We start from the raw sequence: 24,515 nt of genomic DNA, 5'->3' as shown, positions 1-24,515 counted from the left end.
ATTTAAAAATATAACATTTAATACATGTTTCTGGAATATTTCTCAATCTAATAAAGATTCATTATTGTTTTGACTTGTTTTCCAAAATATCTTGAAATTTGTCCTTTTGTAAACCAAGTTTTTAATATATATAATATTAATTTATTTAATTTGGTACGGATAAACTTGACTTAAATCCACAACCTCAACCAATAAGGGGGTGGCTGAATGGTAATAACTTGGGGCCAAGGAATCTGCTCTTTCTGTGATCTCAAGTTCAAATCCCACTACCCATAAAAAATCTTAGTGGCCACGCACTGCTCCACGTAGTGGGGTATAGCCTGAGTGCGGGGCATAGGGACTAGTCTGATGTGCGCAAGCTGGCCTGGATACCCTTTGTTATAAAAAAATAAAAAATAAAAAAAATCCACAACCTCAAAGTTCCTCTACAATGTGTCAAATCAATAGAAATTTATTTGTTTTCTTTGCTTTCGTGGGTGGGGGGGGGGGGGGGGGGGCGGTGTTGGGTTAGAGCCCACTTTGAAGAGAGCTCCTGACCATTATGCCCGATTAAGTTTGGTCGCTAGTTGATAACAATATGATTGACTTGTGAAATTAGTAAAAAAAAAAAAAATTAGAAACATGAGATTAAGAGAACTATTGAAAGAATATAAAATTTTGTAACAAATCAAGAATACTTGAACACTTTTACACATATTTGTCAAATATTTTGATTTTTTTTTATTTTAAAATAATATAAAATAAATTTCAAATAGCATCAAGTAAAGAATAAATTATAATGTGATTGAGATAGAAAGTAAATCATCTATAAAAAAAACATGTTAAAAAATCATAATTTTTTTGTGTGAATGTGTTGAATTAAACCATAATTTTAGGTCATATAGTATTTGAAGAATTACTATGTAATATGGATCTACGGGTGTCAATAGGTACACATTTACCTAAAATCAAAATTAAAATCCAAAATCCCAATTCTGATTCCCTTTTTATTGGAACTGATTAGAGTCAGGTCTAACATAGAGTTGAACCGATAAAAATCAGAACCATTAGATTCTATCCGATAGATTTTAGAATCAACTCAAAACTAACAAGATTCGGGATCAGAAAATATAGTGGTTGTAGTTCTAATTTTCTTAGGAACCTACCCATTGACATCCCTATATGGATCCAGACATTGAAATCATCTTAATCATATTAAGACCTCGATCCACCAGTAGGCCTTTTAACAATTTGGATGAAAATCCACAATCAGCCTTGACTTTGGTGTAAAGATTTTCCAGTTTAGTCAAACAATATGACTCATGAGGCAGTTAGCATTTCCACGTGGCACTATGAAATTATGGGATTACTGAAATAAAATGGACACGAGTGTATCGAATCATTCATAGGTTCTTACTCTGCTCTGCTTTTGAGTTTCAGCAGAAACCATTTCTTGCTAGAATTCTCCGATCTACTTTGTACATGTTTTTCCAGGATCGATCATGGCTAATTTCTTAGCTCAATTTCAGTCGATCAAGAACGCCTGTGATCACCTGATCATAGCAGGTAAACCCTAGTTTACACCCTCCCCTCCTCTCTCCCATATTGATTTCTTTTATGATTTTGTTCAATTTTTATAGATTTTGTGTAATTTTTAGGATTATATTTTCTTATCTTCGGATCTCTACTTTTGAGATTATTATCTCACCATTACAGATTACTGCCTTCTTCAGATTCTGTAGAAGGTGAAACTTTGGATCTGTTTGGAGTTTGGATCGCCATTTTGTGCCAGAAAAGACATTTTGTGCATAAAAATATCTTTTTTTTCCTTTCAAACAGGGAAATCTAAACGGACATCTAGTCTTTTATTAATAAATATCGCTAAAACTTGTTAAATTTGTACGAATCTTTGTTTGTTTTCTACGATCTCTGACTGTTCTACTTTCACTTGTAATCCAAGAAAAAATGCTACATTTGTTGTTACTCGTTAATACAGAATGAAAATTAATGTAAGATCATATAGACCAATGAAGATTTCTGTTTAACTGTCAGATATCATTGAAGTAGTGATTTTGTCGCTGTGGATTCGATTTTGGTTTCTAGTTAAAAGATTTTTTATGAGAATAACAGATCAGAGTTTTTCAGGAAACACATTGTATTTTAAACTACTAATTTACATAGTTGACTCTGGACTTAAGTGATTGAAAATCTGTGATAACATTTTATTTTTTTATTTTTTTTATATATGTAGATTTTGAATGCAGGGACTTTATAGAAGATAACTCGTTCATAAAATTATTGAGCATGGACATTTCTGTTAGAAAATCCGGAAGGGAAACTAATTGATTCGAGTTTATCAATACTAGTCTATATCGATTAACCAGTTAGAAAAGAAAATCAAAGTTTTGAAATCGGATAGAGGTGGAGAATATGGTAGTGGACCTTATGAAAAGTTTTGTCAAGAAAACGGGATAATTCATCAGGAAACAGCTCCCAATTTGCCTCAATCTAATGGCATAGGAAAGAGAAAAAAATAGAACTTAAAAAATATGGTCAATGCTTTATTAATTAATTTTGGTTACCCATGAGCAAGTAGGGGGAGACACTGCTTTCAGCGTGTTTTATCTTAAACAAAGTTTCTTTTAAGGATTCAGATAAAACTCCCTATGAGTTGTGGAAAAAGAGAACACCTTCTTAACCCAAATGTTTGAGATTTGGGGGGGGGGGGGGGGGGATTTATTGCTCAGGTTGTCAAGTCTTGCCTCCTTTTGGAGAGAAGTGATTAGTAGCGAATTTGATTCTATTATGAGTAATAGAACTTGGGAGTTCGTAGATTTACCTTCTAGTCGTAAACCTATTGGATGTAAGTGAATATTTAAAAAGAAGTTGAAATCCGATGGGACAATAGAAAAGTTCAAAGCCAGGTTGGTAGCAAAAGGCTATCGACAAAAAGAGGGGACTGATTTTTTCAATACTTATTCCCTAGTAACAAGAATAACCTCAATAAGATTGTTAGCGACAATAACTGCTATTTATAACCTCGAGATACATTAAATGGCATTCCTTAATAGTGCATTGAAAGAAGAAATTTATATTGATCAACCCGAAGGTTTTGTAGTTTTTGAACTAGAAAATAAAGTGTGTAGGTTAAATAGGTCTTTAGCAAGCTCCCAAACGATGGCATGAAAAGTTTGATAAATTGTTAACCTCAAATAATTATAACATTAATTAAGTTGATATATGTACGATAGTAAATTTAACAATGAATCATGGGTTATTATCTACTTGGACGGAGATGGCATGCTAATTTTTGGGGCAAGTTTGGATGCGATAAATCAAACTAAAATAGAGAAAAAAAACATTGAAATGAAAGACCTAGGTAATGCGGATGTTATCCTAGGAAAAAAAAATCATAAGAAATCTAGAGAGAACAACTTTGTCCCAGTCTTAATACATTGGGAAAGTGCTGAAAAAAAAAAAAAAACTCAATACAATTGTGATCCGGCTAGGACACCTTTTGACTCTAGCAGTAACTTAAAAACAATGTTGGAACTAGTATATCTTAGTTATAATACTCTAGAATAATTGGTACTCATGTATATCATAAACTAAACTAGACTGGACATTGCATATATAGTGGGAAGATTAAGTAGATATTCTATTAATCTTGGTAAAGAGCAGTGGACAACTAATTAGAATTCTAAGGTATCTAAGATATACTTTGGATTATGGGATTGATTATGGAAAATATTCAGCTGTGTTAGAAGGGTACAATGATTCCAACTGGATTTCAGATTTGAATGAATCTAAATTCTATAGTGGATATTTGTTTACTCTTGGAGTAAGTGCAGTGTCTTGGAAATTTACCAAACAAGGTGCATAGCCTGATCCACTATGGAATCAAAGCTTATAGCTTTAGATAATGTTGGAGAGGAAGCAAAATGGCTAAGACATTTCTTGATGGATATAACATTGTGGCCAAAGCTTGTTACTATTGTATCTATTCATTGTGATTGCCAAGTGACTATATTACAAGCTCAAAATAATTCGTACAATGGAAAGTCTCGACACATTCGTCATAGACACAACATTGTCCGACAATTGTTGAGAGATGGGATTATTGCTATTGTATTTGTAAAATCAAAGAGAATTTAGCAAATCCGTTAACAAAAGATCTATAAAATGTCGAGTAGGATGGGTTTAAAGCCTATTGAAAATTAAACCACCAACGATGGGAGCCCAACCTAAGTAATTGAAGATCCCAAGGACTAGGTTCCATGGGAAAACAAGTTTTTAGTATGGTTTGTAGAGGTACTACATCATCCATCCTTATGACACAATCGTACACATGTATCTTTGAGAGGTTGAGTTTCTAACTCTTAATGCTTTCTATAGCTAAATGTCAAGTGGAGTGTTTAGATATATGGCACTCTCGATAGAATCACTTATATGAGCGTGGAAATGGTGTCGTTTCCTATGAGAATTGTTGGATGATTCTCTAGAGTGCACTAAAAAACCTGTGATTGCTTACGGTTGGAATGAGCACAACCGAAGAACTTTATGATTTTTAAGAAGAGTTGTATATGTAGTTCATTCCCTCGATTTACACTAAAAGTTGGACAATTCAAGACTTTAGTTCACTGAACAACTAATAAACCCGATGGATTTACACAAAACAAAGGTTTAAGTCTAAAAGACACCATTGCCTCTCACAACTTTTTCACTACACTCCAATGTTGTTGTATCTCATATTTCATTTATGTGGGGGATTGGTATTAATTTTATTCTTTTTGAGTTTAAATGAAATATTTATCTTGTTTGTTGTTGAGAAGGTTTGATCCCAAGACCTCCTTTTTTTTTGTACTTTGTTTACACTTGATTTTAAAACTCTATTCTTTTAGTTCCATATCTAACAATTATAAGAATAAAAGCTTCCTAATAAGTAATCTTGTGTACTACCCTTATTAGAAGCATTTAAGAGAATCTCCAAAATGTCACACGCTCGCAAGCTACATCTAGCCGAAAGTCAGGTCAAGCACAAACCTGGACCCTAGGGCCGTGGGACCAGTTAGGCTCTTTAGCCCAGGACTATCATTTCTCTTATCTTTTTTTTTTTTCAACTTAATTAATTTTTTTTATTCCAGTTTTGTCTTGGCCCTTTCTAATAATTTTTTATCTGTTGTGTAACAGATCTTTTCAAATGTGAGTCCAACGATTCCTACATAACTTTCTGCATTTTTCTTCTTCTAACCCTCTATTGCTCAGTTATTTTATGTTAAATAAATTTTTTTAGTAAGTGGAGTGCATATGAGAGTTCTAAAACTTTGATTGTGGTGCTTGTAATCGGGGTTACTCATTCAATCTTGGGAGGAAAATTGAATAACACCTTAAGCACGAGAGCATGATAATTTTCTTTAGGACAACATGCACAACACGTGCATCGGGTTGCATCAACGAACACAACAATTCTTTGTCCTTTCTTACATCTTCTATTTCATATTTGGACGCCGCATTTGATATTATGAGAGGATAAATGCTTCTACAACTATTAGACTTATTTTTGTTCTTGTTCACTTGTGCGAAATCTACAATCCGAATCAATTTTTTTTTTCTCGTAGGTGAATCGATTAGCTTAGTACTGATTGACTCGAATTAATTAGTTTCACTTCTAGATTTTCTAAGAATCTAAAGGGGGCATCACTAGAGGTCGTAGCCTAATTAAAGGATAGTGGATCATCTTTTACTAAATAGGTTAAAAAGTCTAGACCAAAGTTAGAGGCTATTCTAGGTGTCTTACTTCTTCTAGGTTCAACTTCATCATCGTCTAAAATTTCTAATATTGCGGATCATCTTCATCTAATTTTCTTTAAATTATTTGAAAATTCAAAAGTAAAACTAATTAATTCGAGTTAATCAATGCTAGATTATGTCGATTAACCAACGATTGTAGGGCATAGTGGCCAGGGTCTCCCTTTAAAAAGGGAGAGGTTTTGAGTTCAAGCCTCGTCGGCTACCCACAGGAATTTTTCCCGGTTTACCTGGTATGTGTGGTTTGTAGGGTATTGTATGTACCAGAGGATTTTAGATGAGATATGGGGCTCTAAGAGGCCAGTTGCCTTGCCTCTGCCCCTATGGGTCGGACATCTCTATCATAAATTTTTTTTTTAAATTGTTAGAAAATCTAAAAGTGAAACTAAATAATTCGAGTTAATCAGTACTACATTATATCAATTAACCAACGAGGAAAAAAAAATTCGAATTGTAGATTTCGCACAAGTGAAGCATAACAAAAATAAGTCCAATAGTTGTAGAAGTTTTGATCCTCTTGTAGTATCGAAGGCAACATCTAAATTTGAAATAGAAGATGTAAGCTGGCACAAAGAACTATTATGTTCATTGATGCAACGCAATACATGTTTTCCTAAAGGAATTATCACTTCTGCTCTCGTGTTTTAGGTGTTATTCTATTCTCCTCTCAAGATTCAATTGGAATCTCAATTACAAGCACCACAATCGAGGTTATAAAACTCTCAGATGTACTCCAGTGACTAACAAGATTTATTTAACATAAAATAATTGAGCAATAAAGGATTATAAGGAGAACAAAAAAAGGCAAAAAATTTCTATGCATAGAAGCCTGCACAAATCCTGTTTATATAGAGTTCTGGATTTTGAAGAAGTTTGTTCTCTCAAAATTATTTCCAACTAAACCCCCAAAAGACCATTTCAACATGTTCGGTAAGTGGGACACGTGTAGGAATCATTGGACTTACATTTGAAAAGATCCGTTACACAACGGATAGAAAGGGCCAAGTCAAAGTTGGAATAAAATAAAATAATTAAATTGAAAATTTAAATAAAAAGATAGGAGAGATGCCCTGGGCTCGAAGAGCCCAATTGGACCCTGCTCGTGCCTGACTCAACTTGGCTCGATGTGGTATACGCAAGTGTGACATTTTGGAGATTCTCTTGAATGCTTCTAACAAGGTAGTACTCAAGATTACTTATTAGGAAGCTTCTACTCTTGTAATTGTTCGATTTTGGATTAAAAGAAGAGAGTTTTAAAACCAAGAGTAAACAAAGAAAAGTACAAGAGAAAAGAGGTCTTGGGATTAAACCTTCCCAACCTCAAACAAGATAAAGATTTCATTCAAACCCCAAAAGGATAAAATTAATAACAAATTCAACTAAAATAGGGATCTAAGGTCTTTATGGTCATGTGGGATTGGTGATCTTCCGTATGTGAAATCTTAGTACAGTGAATACTATCTGTTTTAGAGGTATTGGTGGGTGTCAATCCTAGTTTTCTTTTACACATTGATGATACTTGGTTGTAGCTCCTAGAATAAGCCAAATCATAAGTTCTCTGGCAGGCCTCTTGTTTGTTTCTCCATAACATATTGGAAGGGGAAAGTGTGGATGTGGGTTTGTGCAGCTAGATGAGGAATCTATGATTGGTTAAGATTGATTCTGAATGGTTATTGTTTATTAATCAAACATTAATGTATTGGGTTCACTTCACCTCACTGTGCAAGAATCACATGTGCAACACTTTTAGTTTAGAGAACTTGTGAATTAGATGTATTTTTTCATCTAAATGACAAAACTTATGGGAACAAGAATGAGGAAACATTCATATCTATAAAAGAAAATATTTAAGAAAACTAGAAATTTATTATCCTTCAAAGTTGACACACTCAAGTATGATGGAGTTGATGAGAAGAACAGTGATGCTTACATGATTTCCTTTTCTATTTTATTTTTATTTTTTATGGATGAATTTTTTTTGTGTTGCCACTGGGAAAGCTTGTTTTTAATGTGATCAGTAACTCAATGCTGACATTTTGGGCCTAATATTCCATTGGAGTTCAATCTTTGTCAAAGCTAGAGGGATCTTCTTTGAGGATTTTGTGGGTATACTGGAGTGGTGTTGTAATAGAATGGGAACCTGTTGACTTTTGTTTTTCTTCTTGCTTGTAACCCTTCCTTTGGAGTGGTCACCTCGACCATTGCCTTTCATAGAAGTTTTTCATACATAAAAATAAAAAAATTGGTATCAAACCCAGTTCGCCCAACCTTATCAACCTGTCTTGCAGTGATACCTAGTCCCAAACATCATTCATGTCCATGGATTTTTTGTCCTCGTCCATGGCTTCCTTCTATTCCTGAGAATGCAAACTTCTTATGCGCCATAATCAGCCAGATAAATGACATTTTGACTCTTGATGAACTGTTTTCCTACTCACATTGTCATCCTCTAGAACTTTGGCATTGATTTGGAGTCCTCAATGCAAGTAGTGCTCATTATCTTTGCCTTATAAAAGAGTTCTATTTTATTTCGGTTAAGAATATGCTATTTAACGAAACAAATATGAAGGATATTCGAGAATGGATTAAGTTTTGATGCTTTCCTAATTTCTCTTATTAAGATGCACAAATTTCTCTTTTGTTATTATTCCATTGTTGTTTAAGCCATTTTCATTCTGCCAGATGTTCTCACTCCTATTTTGTTTCTTGTGCTGCTTTCCAGTTGAAGATGTAAGCGACTTGTGGAACATTGTTAAAAATGGATTTGAAGAACGCCTGCCATTCAAAAGAGCTTGTTTGAATAACAAAACTCGTAATCCTGTTTATGTACAAAATCTTCCAGCTGAATTCATATTAACTACAGATTTGAGACTTCGTAGCCGTTTTCCACAAGAGCATCCATTATTTTGGTTTCGGGAACCATATGCCACTGTGGTTCTTGTTACTTGTGAGGTATACTCCTCGTCTCTTCATATAGTCACCTTTTGTTTGTTTTAGAATGAGGTTCTACTCATGGCGGGTTGTTGACCAATTTTGATGAATTCTGCTATTTAATGGGGGGAACTTTTGCTAATGAAGATTTTAATCATGTGAAAACTTAGAGTTGCACATCGGTCCGCCAAGATGAATCATTGAATGATTGGACCTTTGAAGAAGCCAATCAAATTACTCCTGAGACTGAGGTTTACATCTCCTATGCCAATGGGTGGTAAAGATCGGACCATAGTAGCAATTATTTGGACCACATAATGGCATGCTCAAGTGCACTTAGCATTGTGATAGGGTCTATTAACTGGTGGCCAATTGTCAATGGCTTATCTCGGGTCTCATCATTTTCATCATTGTCAAAGCCTTATCCCAAAATTTGGGGCTGGCTGAAAGAATCCTGACTTCTTCTAACAAATGCTCATTCCCTTCAAAAACTCTACTAATTCTCTCCTTCCAAATACCTCAAGAGACAGCAAATGAGATCAAACACCATAAGACTTTTTTGTTTTTTTAATATAAGTAAACACCATAAGATTCTTTCTCCACCCAAAAAGGCTTATGATTGTACTTTAAAATTAAAAAAAAAACAAAAAAAAAAAAACCAACGAGGGAAACAACCAAATTTATGGAATAATGACATGGCATGAGCCAACACTTCCCAAGAGAAATTGCAATGAATCAGCACATGATTAAAATACTCGCCAGTCGCCAGTGGCATTACAGAGAGGACGATAATTGACGGAAATGATACCCGAACGATGATTGTCTAAGTTAGGATTTTACCCAGAGCAACTGACTAAATGAAGAACGCTACCTTGGATGGGATTTTATGGCCCCAAATAATTAGAGCTGGGAAATTTGGGTTATCAGTAGCATGCGCAAGGGATTTGATAGAACAACCTGGCCAAGAACACTTTATCCCAAGTACTATCTGAACTTATTTGACCATCTTCTAGGAGGAAGATGTATACAAGGGAAATTTGACTAATAAAATCTAGATCTCACAACCACTGAAGTGTCTTCTGAAATTGAAGTCTCTTGATACCTCATCACAATCTGAATCATCAATCTTTCAATAAACATCTTCTTTTTTTATGAGATAGAGTACAAGTTCAGAAGCTTCACTTGAAGAGGCAATATGCCAGACCAACGATCCTCCCAAAAACAGACTTTGTTCCCCCTACCTATCCTAAAAGATATCATTTTGTAGAACACCGGCATAATAATAGTAATACCTTTTGAGGATACTTATTGAAAGCTTTGTTCTAATAGTCCAAATTGTAATAGCAGAGCAAAAACTTCCATTAAAAAAAATTGTGTAGGATTTTGGCAAGTAGATATATGGTCCTTGATTAGTTTATATGGTTCAGATCGTAGAAATGTGGTCTGTTCCTTGAATACCCCAGACAAGATGACTGGATAGACTATTTTTAATAAAAGCGAAAATGCCACTAAATCTGTATGTGAAGTTGATAAGGTCAAAGTCCAACTGACAAAGACATACTTTTGGAATTTCATGCAATTTAACATGTTTAACTTCTTTTTTTGATTTGCATCACTTTAATGATATTAGCTTTCTATTTTGATTGGTGTTGATTTCCTTTTCTGTTCTTAAAATTAATTTATTTTTATTTACTTTTCCTTTGTGCATGGCAGTCATTTGTTTTCCTCTTGGACAGGACCTTGACGAGTTTAAGACCATTTTAAAACCACGTCTGAAATTAATTGTTCAAAATGATGAACGGGAGTGGTTTATTGTATTTGTATCAAAAGCTCACCCAAGCAATGACCAAGCCACCAAGTTAGCAAAAAAAATATATGCGAAAGTTGAAGTTGATTTTAGTTCTAAAAAGAGAGAAAGGTATGCCTGTAATTTTATCTATGATGCTTTCTTTTCTACTAATTGTTCCATTTGCTTTTCCCAAGAAGAACTATTAGTTGTATCACTGCATCATGAGCAGTTTTTGTTAATTATTTTCATGAGGCCATGTTGCCCTCGAAGTTAATTTTATGAAAGTAGGCTATTGTGAGGAAGAGTTGTTCACTTTATAATGTGAAGTATGTATGTTTTTTCTTTTCTTTCTTATTCTTTTCATTTCTTTGTCTGCTGATTCTCTGCATATTTACTTAGGTGCTGCAAACTGGATATACATGGACCAGATGCAAACTTTTGGGAGGATTTGGACTCCAAGATCGTGGAGTCCATCAGGAATACATTGGATAGGCGTGTTCAGTTCTATGAGGATGAGATTCGCAAGCTCAGTGAACAACGCTTCATGCCAGTGTGGAACTTTTGTAACTTCTTCATTTTGAAGGTTATTTCCTACAATGAACAACTTATTTCCTTTAGAATGGTCAAGAAAATCTACACAATGGGGTGTTTGGCTGCAAGAGCTCACATAAGCTTTCCTAATTTGTTCGTCACATTTGCATGCTGAAGTAGTCTCATTTTGGAGTCTTCTTGTTTGATATGTTTTTTTCTCCTTTTGCAGGAAAGCTTGGCTTTCATATTTGAGATGGCTCATCTTCACGAAGATTCGTTACGTGAATATGATGAACTAGAACTTTGCTATTTGGAAACAGGTTCGTAATGATCATACACCTTGTCATTGTATCTCTATGTTACTTTAAAAGTTTGGTATCATTTCTGAATTTTAGACTTGGTTTCTAACTGGATTTATTATTTTCTGAAATTCATAATGGAAAGCCATGCTGTTAGTTTTAGTGAAGATTGGCAAGGTTCTAGAGTCTTAGATCATTTTTGTCCATTTATAGGAAATTTGAATATACTAGGAGTGATGCTAGGATTCTGTCTTGCTCTCTTTATCTACCCCTTCATTCTCTTATTTGATAGAGTTGAATCAAGTGTTTGGTTTTCTTCTTGGCTGCTGCACAGGTTGTTGTATGCTGGGATCCAAGTATTACCTGGAAATTTCATGAAAAATTTCCCTTTCCCCGAGTAACAGGCCTCAATATAACCCATTCTGAAATCTAGCAAACCATGGTCTTACTTTTCTGGATGTGCTCCATATTTATCAGCTGTACAATAAAAAATAAAACCCCTGCAAAAGAGTTTTTTGAACAATTTCATAATCCTTTGAGTGCTAATTTTCCATGGTCTGTATTCTGTAAGCTGCCAGCATGATCATTATTGCTGTTTTTTTATTTGATTAACAAAACATTTATCATTCATTTATTACACAAAACATATTATTCAGTTGTGTTGCTGCCAACCCCAATATTTTGAATAAGGCGTAAGATGACGATGATGGTACTATTCTATTAACATTTACTGTTCTTTTGGAAAATTGTCTATAGATAGTAGTTATGACTTCATGACCATAATAAACAACCTAGAAGCTTCATTTACATGCTTTGTTGGTGAAAGATGTTCCCTATTTCTTGCTAGTTTCTCTGGAGTAATGATGGCTCATTAACTAATTTTTGTAAGTGCAGTTACTGCTACAGCAATGAAAAAGAGGGATTTTGGAGGAGTGGATCCCAAGGATGATCAGGCAGCACTGCTAAAGCCTGGATACAAGCCATTGTCACAGATTGTGCAAGACGATTCGTTTAGAGAGTTTGAATTTAGACAATATTTGTTTGCCTGTCAATCTAAGGTGTGTAAATTGAGAATGATGATCGTGTACCTTATTCTGGATGGATATAAGACAAACTGCAGTGGAAGTTATTTCTGCAGAAAATTTGTTCTGTTTGTCCATCATTTGCACTACTATTTGCATACCAATCATCCTAAATTCCTTGCAAGGCCACAAGGATGCACCTAGTATCAATTTGCTAATTTGGCAATAATCATTTGAATTTTCTGATTGAAAGCATGCAACTTTCTTACTAAGTGAACATTGCTTGTTTAACGTGTCATATATAAGTAAACTCAATTTTGAAGGTCCTAACTTGGTATGTAGTAAAAAACTGTGAGTGGTAATGCCACTGACCTGGTATCAAAACCCTACCTTCACCCCTTATACCTAACAACAAAAGAGAGCAAAAAAAGAAACTCAATTTTATTTAACTTGAACTGGCATATTTAACTGTCACCACTTCGACTTATCCTTCAATCAGTTTCATTAACCTAGCAAGCTGATTGCATGCTTCTGGGAGGTCAGGTAACATATTAATTGTCATTTGATACCTTCATTCTTTACTGCTACTTAGTGCTTGTTGTTTGTAGACAACTTAATGTTTGGTTAGTGAGACAAGGGATGGGAAATTTCAAAACTACTGATGGCTAGGAGAGATCTTCTAAACCATCTTACATGTCTGACATATTTATTCTGCAAAGGATAGGAGAGATCTTCTAACCATCTTACATGTCTGACATATTTATTCTGCCTTGCATAGGTAGTTCTGCTTTGTAGTTATTGTTATTGTTAATATGGCTACTATTCCACCTTGGGTTCTGCCTTTTTCCCCCTATCAAATATCTTGCTAATAAACTGCATAGCTTGAATTCTTTTCCATAAATTTCAATAGTCAGAAGTTAATATAAAAAAATAGCTTCAGCTCTAAGTTGTATACTGCAAATAAGCTTTCTTTGATAGAAAATTTTATTGGCATATTGGAAAATCATGTTCTCTTATGGTGGCTTTCTTGTTATATAATTAAAAAAAAAATTCAATTGCTAATGGAGAAAGTCTATTTAGCATTATATTAATGCTGTTAATATGTTTAAATTGTACATCGGTTATCATTTGTTGCATTCTGCAGTTGCTATTCAGGCTAAATCGTCCCGTTGAGGTTGCTTCAAGGGGTTATTCATTTATAATCAGCTTCTCGAAGGCGTTAGCATTACATGAAGTATGTAGTACTTATTTTGCTCATGTATCTGTTTATTATACGTTATCACTTATTCAGTACTTCAGTGTAGAAAGTTCAATATATTTTAGTGGTCCCATTTTGCTCTTTTTAACTCTTTTTTCCTGGAGTTCTTTGCAGAATGCATTGCCCTTTTGTATGCGTGAAGTATGGGTGATAACTGCTTGCTTGGCTTTAATCGATGCTATTAATTCTCATTGTAATGATGGGCTTCTGGCACCTGATGTGGAAAAGGAGTTCTATCGCCTCCAGGGTGATCTCTATTCACTAAGTCGGGTTAAGGTAAACTTCTTTGTTCAACAATTAATTAACTAGTGATGTCGGTCTGGTATGATCTTCAATCTCAGACATTAAATAAATCATGAAAATCCATTTGTTCAATGGATAATGGATCTTGGAAAAATCGTTAGTGTTGAAATCATCATTTTTGACATTCAGTTCAGATAATATCTAAATGCATTGGTGCAGATTTTCTTTCTAGTTCTTGATGATTGTCTGAGACGTTGAATGCATCATTCAATTTTAAGTGGTCTCATAGCATTTTCTTCTATATTAAGTTTGCCACAACCAAGGTTTAGTTAATGAATGGTATTTATGGTTTTGGCCAGTTTATGAGACTCGCATATTTAATTGGATATGGAACGGACATAGAGAGAAGTCCTGTTAACAGGTACAGATTCAACTCTTGAATATCAATCAATATATGGTAGCTTTGCTAACATCAGTTGCCTTCTCTTTATTTGGATTTTCTTTGCAATATTAACATGAGCAAGATCTCTTTTGATTGGACATAGGATTTATATGGGCACCTGGGAAAATGCATGGAATTGAATCATGAATTCCCGAAACCCAAATTAGGCATATTTGGGAGTACCAAACTACAGGAATTATAAGTTCTTTTCCTCAATTTTTGTGCTATTATAAGTTTTATTCAGGAATGTAACCTGTAATTCCTCAACTTCAGTTTTCCTTGGGTAAAAACCTTTAACAAGAGGTAAGACATGTCATTTTGGAGTCCTCGTGGAGATAGGGCATGAAATGGGTTGGGTTTGACCCAAAATGGGATTCAAGCAAGACCCATACTAAGTGAGTTTGGATTTTCAAACCAGGAATTGTTTTAAAAGCCATTCCAGCTCAGAGAATGTGGATCGGAATCAATCTGGACCCAACCCAGTACAATGTCTTTCATGCATACATATGGGGTTGGTACCAAAAAATAAAATTTTGTTATTAATCTAAACAACTAGATTGAAATTCCCCGGAAACTCCAGGTTCAACTAAACACAAAGAATTCTGATTCTGGAAATCATAATTTTCTGAAATCAAAGATCCTAGAATTCAATTCCATACCTTGTTCCCATAAATAACTATGGTTCTGTCAATAGCCTTGAAATTTTTTCCATGCCATAACCTTTAATTATCTTTTCATTTTACAAATTAGCATTATTGTATTGCTCTATGCTACTTTAAATGCATCTTCCCTTCTTTTTGGTACAGTGCTGAATTAAGCATGTTACCTTGGCCCAAGCCAGCAGTTTGGCCTTCATTACCTCCTGATGCTTCATCCGAGGTGCTTGCGAAAGAAAAGGCAAGTATATCTTTATGATCTATCTATACTAACATTACTGCCAAAAGCCATGTATAATATCTTATAAGTTATAAAACACATTGATGCATGCCATTTAGATTCTATCACAGCCTCACTCATTTCCATATGTTGTGTACATAAGCATTTATGGAAAATTGTCAGTGGAGGATTAGTGCAAGTGTTCTCATTGTCAACAAACCATTTACCCCAAAAAACTGATCTGATGGAGAAGGCGCTACTATGAACATAAGAGGGTCATGGGTCGAACTGCGGCACGATACATGAGCACGTGACACGCGGGAGTGGAGGCGGATAACGCAACACTCAATGCTCAACACTCCCCCTCACTTATAAGGGTGGAAAATTCCTTCGAGGCAATTCAAACCCGTGACCTATACGAACCTAGCGCTCTGATACCATGTTAACAAACCATTTACCCCAAAAGACTGATCTGATGGGGAAGGTGCAACTATGAATATAAGAGGGTCCGGGTTGAACTAGGGCATGATACGTGAGCACGTGACACCCAGGAGTGGAGGCAGATAACGCAACACTCTACACTCATCAATAGATTGTTACTCCAAATAGAGAAATTTTATCTACTGTTCAACATGCATGGGAATTTTTAAAATATAAAAATGTAAACTTTTTAACACCTAGTGGAAAGGTGACATTTTCTTGTCATATGAGTTTTTTAGATTTTTGATAGTGCAGAAAATCACGGTTCCATCTGATATTGCCATTAAACTTAAGTTTCACTCATTCTTATTTTGGCAGATGATACTTCAAACAAATCCCAGAGCTAAGCACTTTGGTATTCAGAGGAAACCATTGCCTCTTGAACCTTCTTTGCTTCTACGTGAAGCAAACAGGCGGAGGGCTTCTCTTTCTGCTGGAAATATGTTTGAAATGATTGATAGTCGTCCTAGTTTTACTGATGGGTAATGGAAAAGTAATCATTAAATCAGATGCAATTCTATTATTTCTATCTAATCTCCAAGACTCATTGGAATCTTTTATCCTTTCCTGTTTTGGAACAAAGTGTCTGTTTTCCTTTCTTGAGATTTTTTGTGAATCCATATCTTGTTGATATGTTGGCAGCTCAGCTTTAGATGCATCTTTGAGGATGTCCCCATCAAATAAAGTTCATGCGAGTTCTATGTCACGAACCAACTCTTCACCAGTAAATTTTGACAGCTCCCTTGATCGACCCATGAGACTTTCAGAGATTCACGTTGCTTCTGAGCATGCTCTTCAGCGTACAATTTCTGATCCTGATTTATGGAAGTCTTTATCATCTTTACAGAACTTTGAGGTAAGTGTCCTACAGCATGAGGTTGTTCATGAACTGTTTGCCCAGAAAATTGCTTTGTTAGTCTTGCATTATTTCTCCTAGTAGTTCTTGTATGAAGACTGACTTGAACTTGTTTGCATTACTTGTTTCACAGTTCATTTAACAATTTAGATACATGTCCTGTTTGTGTATCCCTTCCATTTTCAAAACCATACCTTTCAAATGCTTGAACAGAAATTGCCAGCAGAGTACTCTGACTATGGACTGAATCCCCATCAATATGTATCGGCCTCCTAAGGGAGTGGATCCGCTTTAGCTTGATATTGACTTGTTTGGTTGCTTTAACTTCCTCTTCTTGATCATGTTTCTTGATTGGTCCTGGATCACTTGATTTGATTCTTTTGAAGACAAACTTCAACTCACCTTTGCCTTGTACTTGCCAGTTTATATCTGAATCATGTCTCGGAATGGGATTTTCATTCGGATTGGTTGAAATATTTGGTGCTTCATTCTGATCCACATCAGAAATGATCATGGTTTTTTCAATACTATTTGTTTCTTCTTTCATTCTGCATGTCTTCTGTTGAATCTCCATGGATATTGTTTATTTGTTGCATCTAATTTGCAATAGCCTATCTCATACTTGTTCTCTAAAGGGCAAGTCCTACAGAAGCTCCTAGAGTAAGCATTTTGATCATTCTTATTTTCCATGAACTAGGAAATTATCATGGTTTTTTTTTTTTTTTTTTTTGTACAATATGTTTCTTCTTTCGTTCTACATGTCTTTTGTATAGAATCTCCACGGATTTTGTCCAGTTGTTGCATCTAATTTGTAATAGCCCTTCTCACACGTGAATTTATGTAAACTTTTAATTTGTACATGGGCAGCAAAAGTACCTGGAGCTAACAAAAGGTGCTGCTGATAATTACCATCATTCATGGTGGAAAAGGCATGGGGTTGTCCTCGATGGTGAGATTGCAGCTGTCTACTTTAGACATGAAAATTTTGATTTAGCTGCAAAGTCGTATGAGAAGGTTTGTGCTCTTTATGCTGGTGAAGGATGGCAAGACCTATTGGCTGAAGTCCTCCCAAATTTGGCCGAGTGTCAGAAGATACTCGATGATCAGGCTGGCTACCTCTCATCTTGTGTGAGATTGCTGTCACTTGACAAAGGCTTATTCTTGACCAAGGAACGCCAAGCGTTTCAATTGGAGGTTGTTCGGCTTGCACATAGTGAAATGAAGCACCCTGTACCGTTAGATGTATCATCATTAATAACATTTTCTGGGAATCCTGGTCCAGCTCTTGAGTTATGTGACGGGGACCCTGGTACACTATCTGTAACAGTCTGGAGTGGCTTTCCTGATGATATAACTCTTGAATCACTCAGTCTCACATTGATAGCTACCTATAGTGCTGATGAGGGTGTGAAGGTATGCCTGTTAATGTTTTTCTTTTAAATGACGGGTATCCTCACCCTTTGGTGGAGACTAATCCCACGGGCCCACGCACCGCCCCCTCAGGGAATCCTACATGCAACTGGTTGAGTCGAGGGTCAATGGGACTCTGGAAGGTGGCCCATGCAATTCATTGCTTTGTGGGGTCTCAAACACTTGACCTACCCTTCCTAAGGAGCTTATCAAGGCTCAGCTTTGCTTCTAGGCAGTTATACTAAAAATGCCATTTTTTCTTCTTACTTTTCAGGCCATAACAAGCTCCACAACTACCATACTGAAACCTGGTAGGAACACCATTACAGTAACCCTACCCCCACAAAAACCAGGTTCCTATGTCTTGGGCGTTCTTACTGGGCAGATTGGACACTTAAGATTTAGATCTCACAGTTTCTCCAAGGGTGGTCCTGCAGACACTGATGATTTTATGAGCTACGAGAAGCCAACCAGGCCTATCCTAAAGGTAGTGTCTCTGAAGTTTTGATAAGTACCTATTTAAGAGGGGGGAAAATAGTTTAGATGCGAATAAAAAAGATGGGATTCAATGATTTAATAATGAATGAACCTCAGTGGGTTGGAATAATAGTGAGGGCATACGTTAACGAACTATTTTCTTCTTTGAAGGATCTAATGAGCTTTATTCTTCTTAGGTATTCAGGCCAAGACCTCTAGTTGATCTTAGTGCCGCTATTTCATCTGCTTTACTAATGAATGAACCCCAGTGGGTTGGAATAATAATAAGGCCTATAAACTACTCCCTCAAAGGTGCTATCTTGCACATAGATACTGGTCCAGGTCTGAAGATTGAGGATGCCCATGTTATTGAGATGGAGAGCTACACTAAAGATTTGCAGACCACCACTCACACTGGGAATGATGATGATGCTGGAAATAATGGTTCTGCTGCTTCTGAGGAATTTACGCAATTGACCCTTAAAGATGGGAAAGTTGAGTTGCCAGATTGGGCAAGCAATACAGCTTCTGTTTTATGGTTTCCAGTCTGTGCTATTGACAATAGGCTGGCTAGAGGAACATCTTCAGGTTCAGAGTTTTTTGCTATTTAAAGTGCTTCCAATGTGTACACATGATTTTTGGTGTTTAAACATTTTCGCTACTGTATTTTTGTGGACAGTTGCACCCCAGAGACAGAGCATTGTAGATGGATTGAGAACAATAGCTCTGAAGCTTGAATTTGGCATGTCCCACAACCAGACATTTGAAAGGCATGATGTTTTCATTTTTCTCTTATCTTCAGAATGCATTTATGATTTTTTTTAATGAGCTGGCTATTTATCCAAACCTTTCCCTGGAACACCTGATCCTGATCTACAGGACTGTTGCAGTGCATTTCACCGACCCTTTCCACGTGAGTTCACGTGTTGCAGATAAGTGCAACGATGGCACTTTACTTTTGCAGGTATTATAAGTTTAACTTCTAAAAATCTGTCTTTTTATATATCATGACAATGTCAACTGAGACACCATAAAACACATGGTTTAAAGTCTTGGTCATGAAGTAAGTCTCGGTCACTTAAACTGAACACATCTAGAGTCAAGGCTGTACCAGACAAACCGAAATAATGTCAAGACAAACCTCCAATCTCTCCTTAGGTTGACGTTTCCCATAAATTATTTAGTCTTCTGTCTTCATAGTTACGTGGTTCATTTGTTTAGGATGATTTGCTTATTTTTGTTGTTCCAGGGCTGTTTGGTGACACTAGTGCACACTCTTGAATGTCCTTATCAGTCCATTTTAAATCTTATGTTGTGAAAAATGATTCTGGGCCGATATTTGACTCCCATGTGCTAGTGAACATTGTTTATTTAGACTCACTTTAATGCGTGCCTTTGACTCCTCTAGCCTGCCATCTCCAAACAGTCCCCCTAGCTTGATGAGTCTTCAAATCTAAGGCTTCTTTTCACTCTATTCAAGGTTATACTACACTCCCAAGTGAAGGCGACGTTAACCATCTATGATGCTTGGCTGGATCTTCAAGCTGGATTTGATCATTTAGGACAGAGTGATGGGAGACCAACTTCAAGCTTCTTCCCACTTGTCATCTCTCCATCATCTAGAGCTGGAATCCTGTTTGGCATTCGCTTAGGAAGTACGACTACTGGAGGTAAGCCCCATCCTCCTGCTGTTTTTTTTCTTTTTTTCTTTATTAACATGGATCATGTGAGAGAAAAGCTGCTTACGGAATCCCAGAAAAGGACGTAATCATGAAGTTGGCTTTTATCAAGGAATGCCTGATGTTGGACTGTGGCTTTGATACCAAACTGATACAGGACAATAACTTTGATACCAAAGTAGATGTAGGAACAACGGTGTAGGCTTTTCTTTGGATCAAATGAGGGTTGAAAAGTGCCCTGATTTAATGGGTAGGAAAATAGTGACTATGGTCGGGGTTTATGACGATATGTTATTATGGTTTATTTTTTTAATTTTTTATATAGGTAAGCAGGTCAAGGTGGGGTTTTGATCCCCAGGTAGGATTAAAGTTATAGGGCTTTCCTTTTCTTGGGGGGATAGGGTATTGGTAGAAAAAATAATAAAGGATTGGTTTAAAAAACTTTAGTAGATTCTGTCTACTGAACTTACCCACAAAGAAATAGCATAAGAGCCAAGTAAAATAAAAGAGGAGGGGGAGATAGGATATTGGTAGAAAACATAATGAAGGAATGGTTTAAGACACTCTAGTAGATTCTGTCTATTGAACTTGCTCACAAAGAAATAGCATATGAGCCATGTAATAATTTTGTTCTCCATTTTATTATTCCTCTAAAAATAAAGCTATGCTATTATATTTATAGAGGCTTGTCTTTAAACAAGCGAACTTGTAAAACTAGTAAAACTCTGATCCTATCACTTATAACTCGAGCGATTACTAAAGGACTCATAACAACTCTGTGGCTTGTTTACCACTCAATTAAGATTAATAAAAATCTTTAGTAATAATACTTGAATTACTAAATTCCTAATTAACCATGGGACAGTACCCACAGTTGACTATATCAAACCTAAAAAAAAAAAATATGAATTCCAAAATTTACTAAAAATGGTAAACTGGGAATTTAACATAAATAGTAAGTTCATGATCTATTATAAACAGAAAGTTCAAAAATTACTGAAAATTACTTTACTAAAGTTTCTTGCACTTATCCCTAAAGGGTTGAATGGGTAGGGGGCTATATGAATGAGATTATGGGGTTGTTTTTGGGAAAGGGCGGAGGGGGGCGGGGGGGGGGGGGGGGGGGGGTGGGGTGAACAGGGTACTACAGATTTGGGGCTTTATGGATGGGATTGGTAGAGAAAATAAAGAGATATTGGTCTAGAAAATTGAGTATGCTCACTCACTTAAGTTACCAAACGAGAAACTAGAACTTTCATTTGTTCAGTATATTTTTCACTAAAATTTGAATTAATTTTATTGACTTTTATGATTTATGATCATCACTTACCAAAAAAAAAAAAAAAAACTTTTATGATTTATGACACTTTTTGGGATGAGTCAATGTGTGTATTTATATATTTCCAAACACACTGCAGAAAACTTCCTAGAAGAGTGGGAGTTCTCATGTTGTATATATCATTCTTCCACATGGAAAGAGTTCATTTGGAAGCATGGTTTTTAAACTCGGTATTGCGTCTCGTCTCGTTCAGCTCCGATACCGAGTCGTCTCGGACGAGTTTTCCGATACGTTTGAGACGTCTCGTGAGATAACTCAAAAAATTACACTGTGAGACGTAAAACTCGGTCAAAAAATGACTTTGTCAGTTGGTCTCGTTCAGCTCTGATACCGAGTTAACTCGGTGATGTGTCTTGGTCTCGGACGAGTTTAAAAACCATGTTTGGAAGGCTTCCCGCATGGTCTTATGCAGACTAGTACAGTCAAACCTCCACTCCCATAATTACTACTTCACTTGATTTTACAGATGAAGCTGAGAAATTGCATCCAGATAGTATATTAAATATTCGGTACGGGATCACGGGTGCTAGGACCATCGGAGCGCATACTCCTGTGGCTGTGGAATCCAACCAATTCAAGGGTAATGAACAGGAATTGCTCTTCAAAAGTGCTCTTGTTCTACAAAGACCCGTGCTTGACCCATGTCTGGCAGTTGGTTTCCTTCCACTCCCCTCAAGTGGTCTCAGAGTTGGGCAGTTAGTCAGCATGAAATGGAGAGTTGAGAGGTTAAAGGATTTTGAGGAGAATGCAGTGTCCCCTGACAATGTAAGTCTTAATGAGCGTTTTTTTCTCTATTTCTAAACAAAAAACAATTTTAATATTTTGGTTGGCCAAATTAGGTACTTATTTTTCTTTTTTTGCTAATGAGAACTTTTTCTGTTCAACCTTGATTGAGAATATTTAAAGCTTATAGATAGACCTCTCTCGCAAATTTCAACAAACACTAATATAATCCTACTTTCGTCTTCATTTTAAAAACAAATAACAATTTACTCTCTTTTTTATTGGTAAGCCTGTTTTTAATGAGTTTAGTAACTCGATGCTGGTGGGATTAGAAACCAGGTCTTCGGTACATCACCCAAAGACTTTACCAACTAAGCTAAGCTGGCACCTGCAACAATTTACTTTACTTTCTTAAAAAAAAATAGGGGAATTTTATTTTTTTGGTGTTGAACTTTAAAAGAAAACGAATAAAATTTACTGGCAGATATTATTCAACCTCAGAAATCTGTCTTTAAGAGTTCTTGGTTGTTGTGATCATCTTTGTTGAAATGTAACAAATTTATATATACTCCCATATGTAACAGGATGAGGTATTATACGAAGTCAATGCTAATCCCGAGAACTGGATGATAGCTGGGAGGAAGAGAGGGCATGTTTCTTTATCCACAAAGCAAGGTAAATGAATGACCCACTTATAGGTTTACGTTTAAAGAAACTATTATATAAGCTACTAAAAATGGGCCGATGGTTGCTGCAATGTGATCCACAATCTGCTCAAACCTTTGACATGAATAACCTGGAAGCATAATGTTTATGTCACACCGTTCAAATTCCATCAATCGTGAGTCCACAATTTTGATGTCGGCTTCAATTACACTAAAAAATTCCTTTGGAACATTGCAGGTTCAAGGATTGTTATATCGATTATTTGTGTACCGCTGGTGGCGGGATACGTTCGTCCCCCTCAACTCGTGTTGCCCAATGTCGGTGAGGCCAATATAAGCTGCAATCCTGCTGGCCCTCACCTGGTTTGTGTCTTGCCTCCAGCTCTCAGTTCCTCGTTTTGCATTCCAGCGTGACTCTTGAGAGATCCATATTTGAGGGTTTAATACATATTTGAGGTCATATCACTAACTCCCATTCGATAAATTGGATTTGTTTTTCCCATCTATAACAAATCCTACTTGTCTGGAGAATTAAATTCCAATTATTGGAATTTGACGATCTACCGGGAAGTTGCGATCGCATTCTTTTCCCTTCTTATTTTACCATGTTGAGAAATGAATTTTAGTTTAGCTCGGATAGAAGTCGTTTGGGTTCGTGTATTTCTTTTGTATGTTTAACAGAATATCTATTAAATGTTATATCGTGTACTCTAGCTTCATTTATAATGGAATGTTTGAAATACTTGTCTAGACAACTCGATCCATCAAACAATTGGAACTATGAAATCAAGCTTACAACGCCCCTGCCTTGAGACTGAAAGTTCTCTTGAAAACAAATAAAACATCTCTGCATTGAATATGGATAAGGCTCTTCTTCAAGGATGAATAAATCAAGGTGTCCGGATAACGTGACTTCTGATAAGAATATAATCATCAATGAAAGGGAAGTCACCATCGATATCGTCTTGTGAAGTCATAGCTTCTGTTAATTAAGTTCTTCAAATCTATTTGGATGACCAGAGCAACTGAGTCAGAATGTAAATATGAATTACCAATCACATTAATAATTTATATGTTTGTGATCTATATATAAAATAAACTTTTATAATTGAATATATATTGATTTAGTTCGTTGTTGTAAAAACAATTATTATTTTAAGTATAAATATATACTTATGTAAAGGATATTAAACTAGTTTTAATGAGGTGACGAATCAACTCGATCTCAGTGGGTACGTCGATGAGATGAAAACCACGTTTGAAAACCAGATTAGAATGCAACTCTTATTTGATCATAAAGGTAAACTATATGATATTGTTAGTTTCAAATGAGAATATGGGTCAATTGAATTAAATGGATTTCGGGTTTTTTTTTTTTTTTTAATTATAAAATTTGGGGCTTTTTATATTAAATAATTATTTTTTATTAACTAAGATATTTGTTATTGATATAATTGACCGAGGATAAATAAATGTACTTCATACTAAGAAAAAAAATCTAGAGTTATTTGTGCCACACCAACTGTGTGCAATTCTTTGTGAATTTTCATAAGAATTGGTGTGGCATTAGTAAAAGTTGATGTGGTGATAGCAGCTCTCAAAATATAATTACTGAAATATAAATTTGTGAACCAACTTAGTTACAAACCACTAGTGGCTAGTTGCACCCCAATCTTAAAAAAAAAAACCTTTTTTTAGGGTTTTGTTT

General features: G+C 35.7%; 1 protein-coding gene across 2 annotated transcripts; it reads left to right on the top strand.

Annotated features, from left to right (window-relative positions):
• Positions 1-1,386: 1,386 nt before the first annotated feature.
• CLUB (TRAPP II complex TRAPPC10/CLUB) lies at positions 1,387-23,562 on the top strand. Of its 2 annotated transcripts, XM_086421186.1 has the most exons (21): positions 1,387-1,545; positions 8,510-8,739; positions 10,455-10,636; positions 10,907-11,090; positions 11,268-11,358; positions 12,232-12,395; positions 13,504-13,593; positions 13,732-13,893; positions 14,220-14,281; positions 15,109-15,199; positions 15,977-16,140; positions 16,301-16,514; positions 17,382-17,927; positions 18,199-18,411; positions 18,599-18,989; positions 19,081-19,171; positions 19,281-19,365; positions 19,882-20,071; positions 21,886-22,184; positions 22,727-22,817; positions 23,046-23,562. In XM_086421186.1, the coding sequence occupies exons 1-21, from the start codon at positions 1,482-1,484 to the stop codon at positions 23,219-23,221; spliced, it is 3,780 nt and encodes a 1,259-aa protein (XP_086277312.1). In that variant the 5' UTR covers positions 1,387-1,481; the 3' UTR covers positions 23,222-23,562. The 2 variants fall into 2 exon arrangements, 1 of the variants encoding a protein (XP_086277312.1); XR_015171350.1 differs by lacking the exon at positions 21,886-22,184 and having other exon boundaries at positions 23,046-23,066.
• Positions 23,563-24,515: the final 953 nt, after the last annotated feature.

This window comes from Akebia trifoliata, chromosome 13, assembly GCF_017979445.1.
Source record: "Akebia trifoliata isolate Shusen 1 chromosome 13, ASM1797944v1, whole genome shotgun sequence".
Lineage (NCBI taxonomy): Eukaryota > Viridiplantae > Streptophyta > Magnoliopsida > Ranunculales > Lardizabalaceae > Akebia > Akebia trifoliata.
This window is presented reverse-complemented; position numbering and strand designations above follow the sequence as displayed.

Coding starts and splice junctions, on each gene's coding strand:
- CLUB (XM_086421186.1), top strand. CDS start 1,482: ATGGCTAATTTCTTAGCTCAATTTCAGTCGATCAAGAACGCCTGTGAT. Junction 13,894..14,219: donor ATTCACTAAGTCGGGTTAAG/GTAAACTTCTTT, acceptor GGTTTTGGCCAG/TTTATGAGACTCGCATATTT. Junction 19,172..19,280: donor CACAACCAGACATTTGAAAG/GCATGATGTTTT, acceptor CCTGATCTACAG/GACTGTTGCAGTGCATTTCA.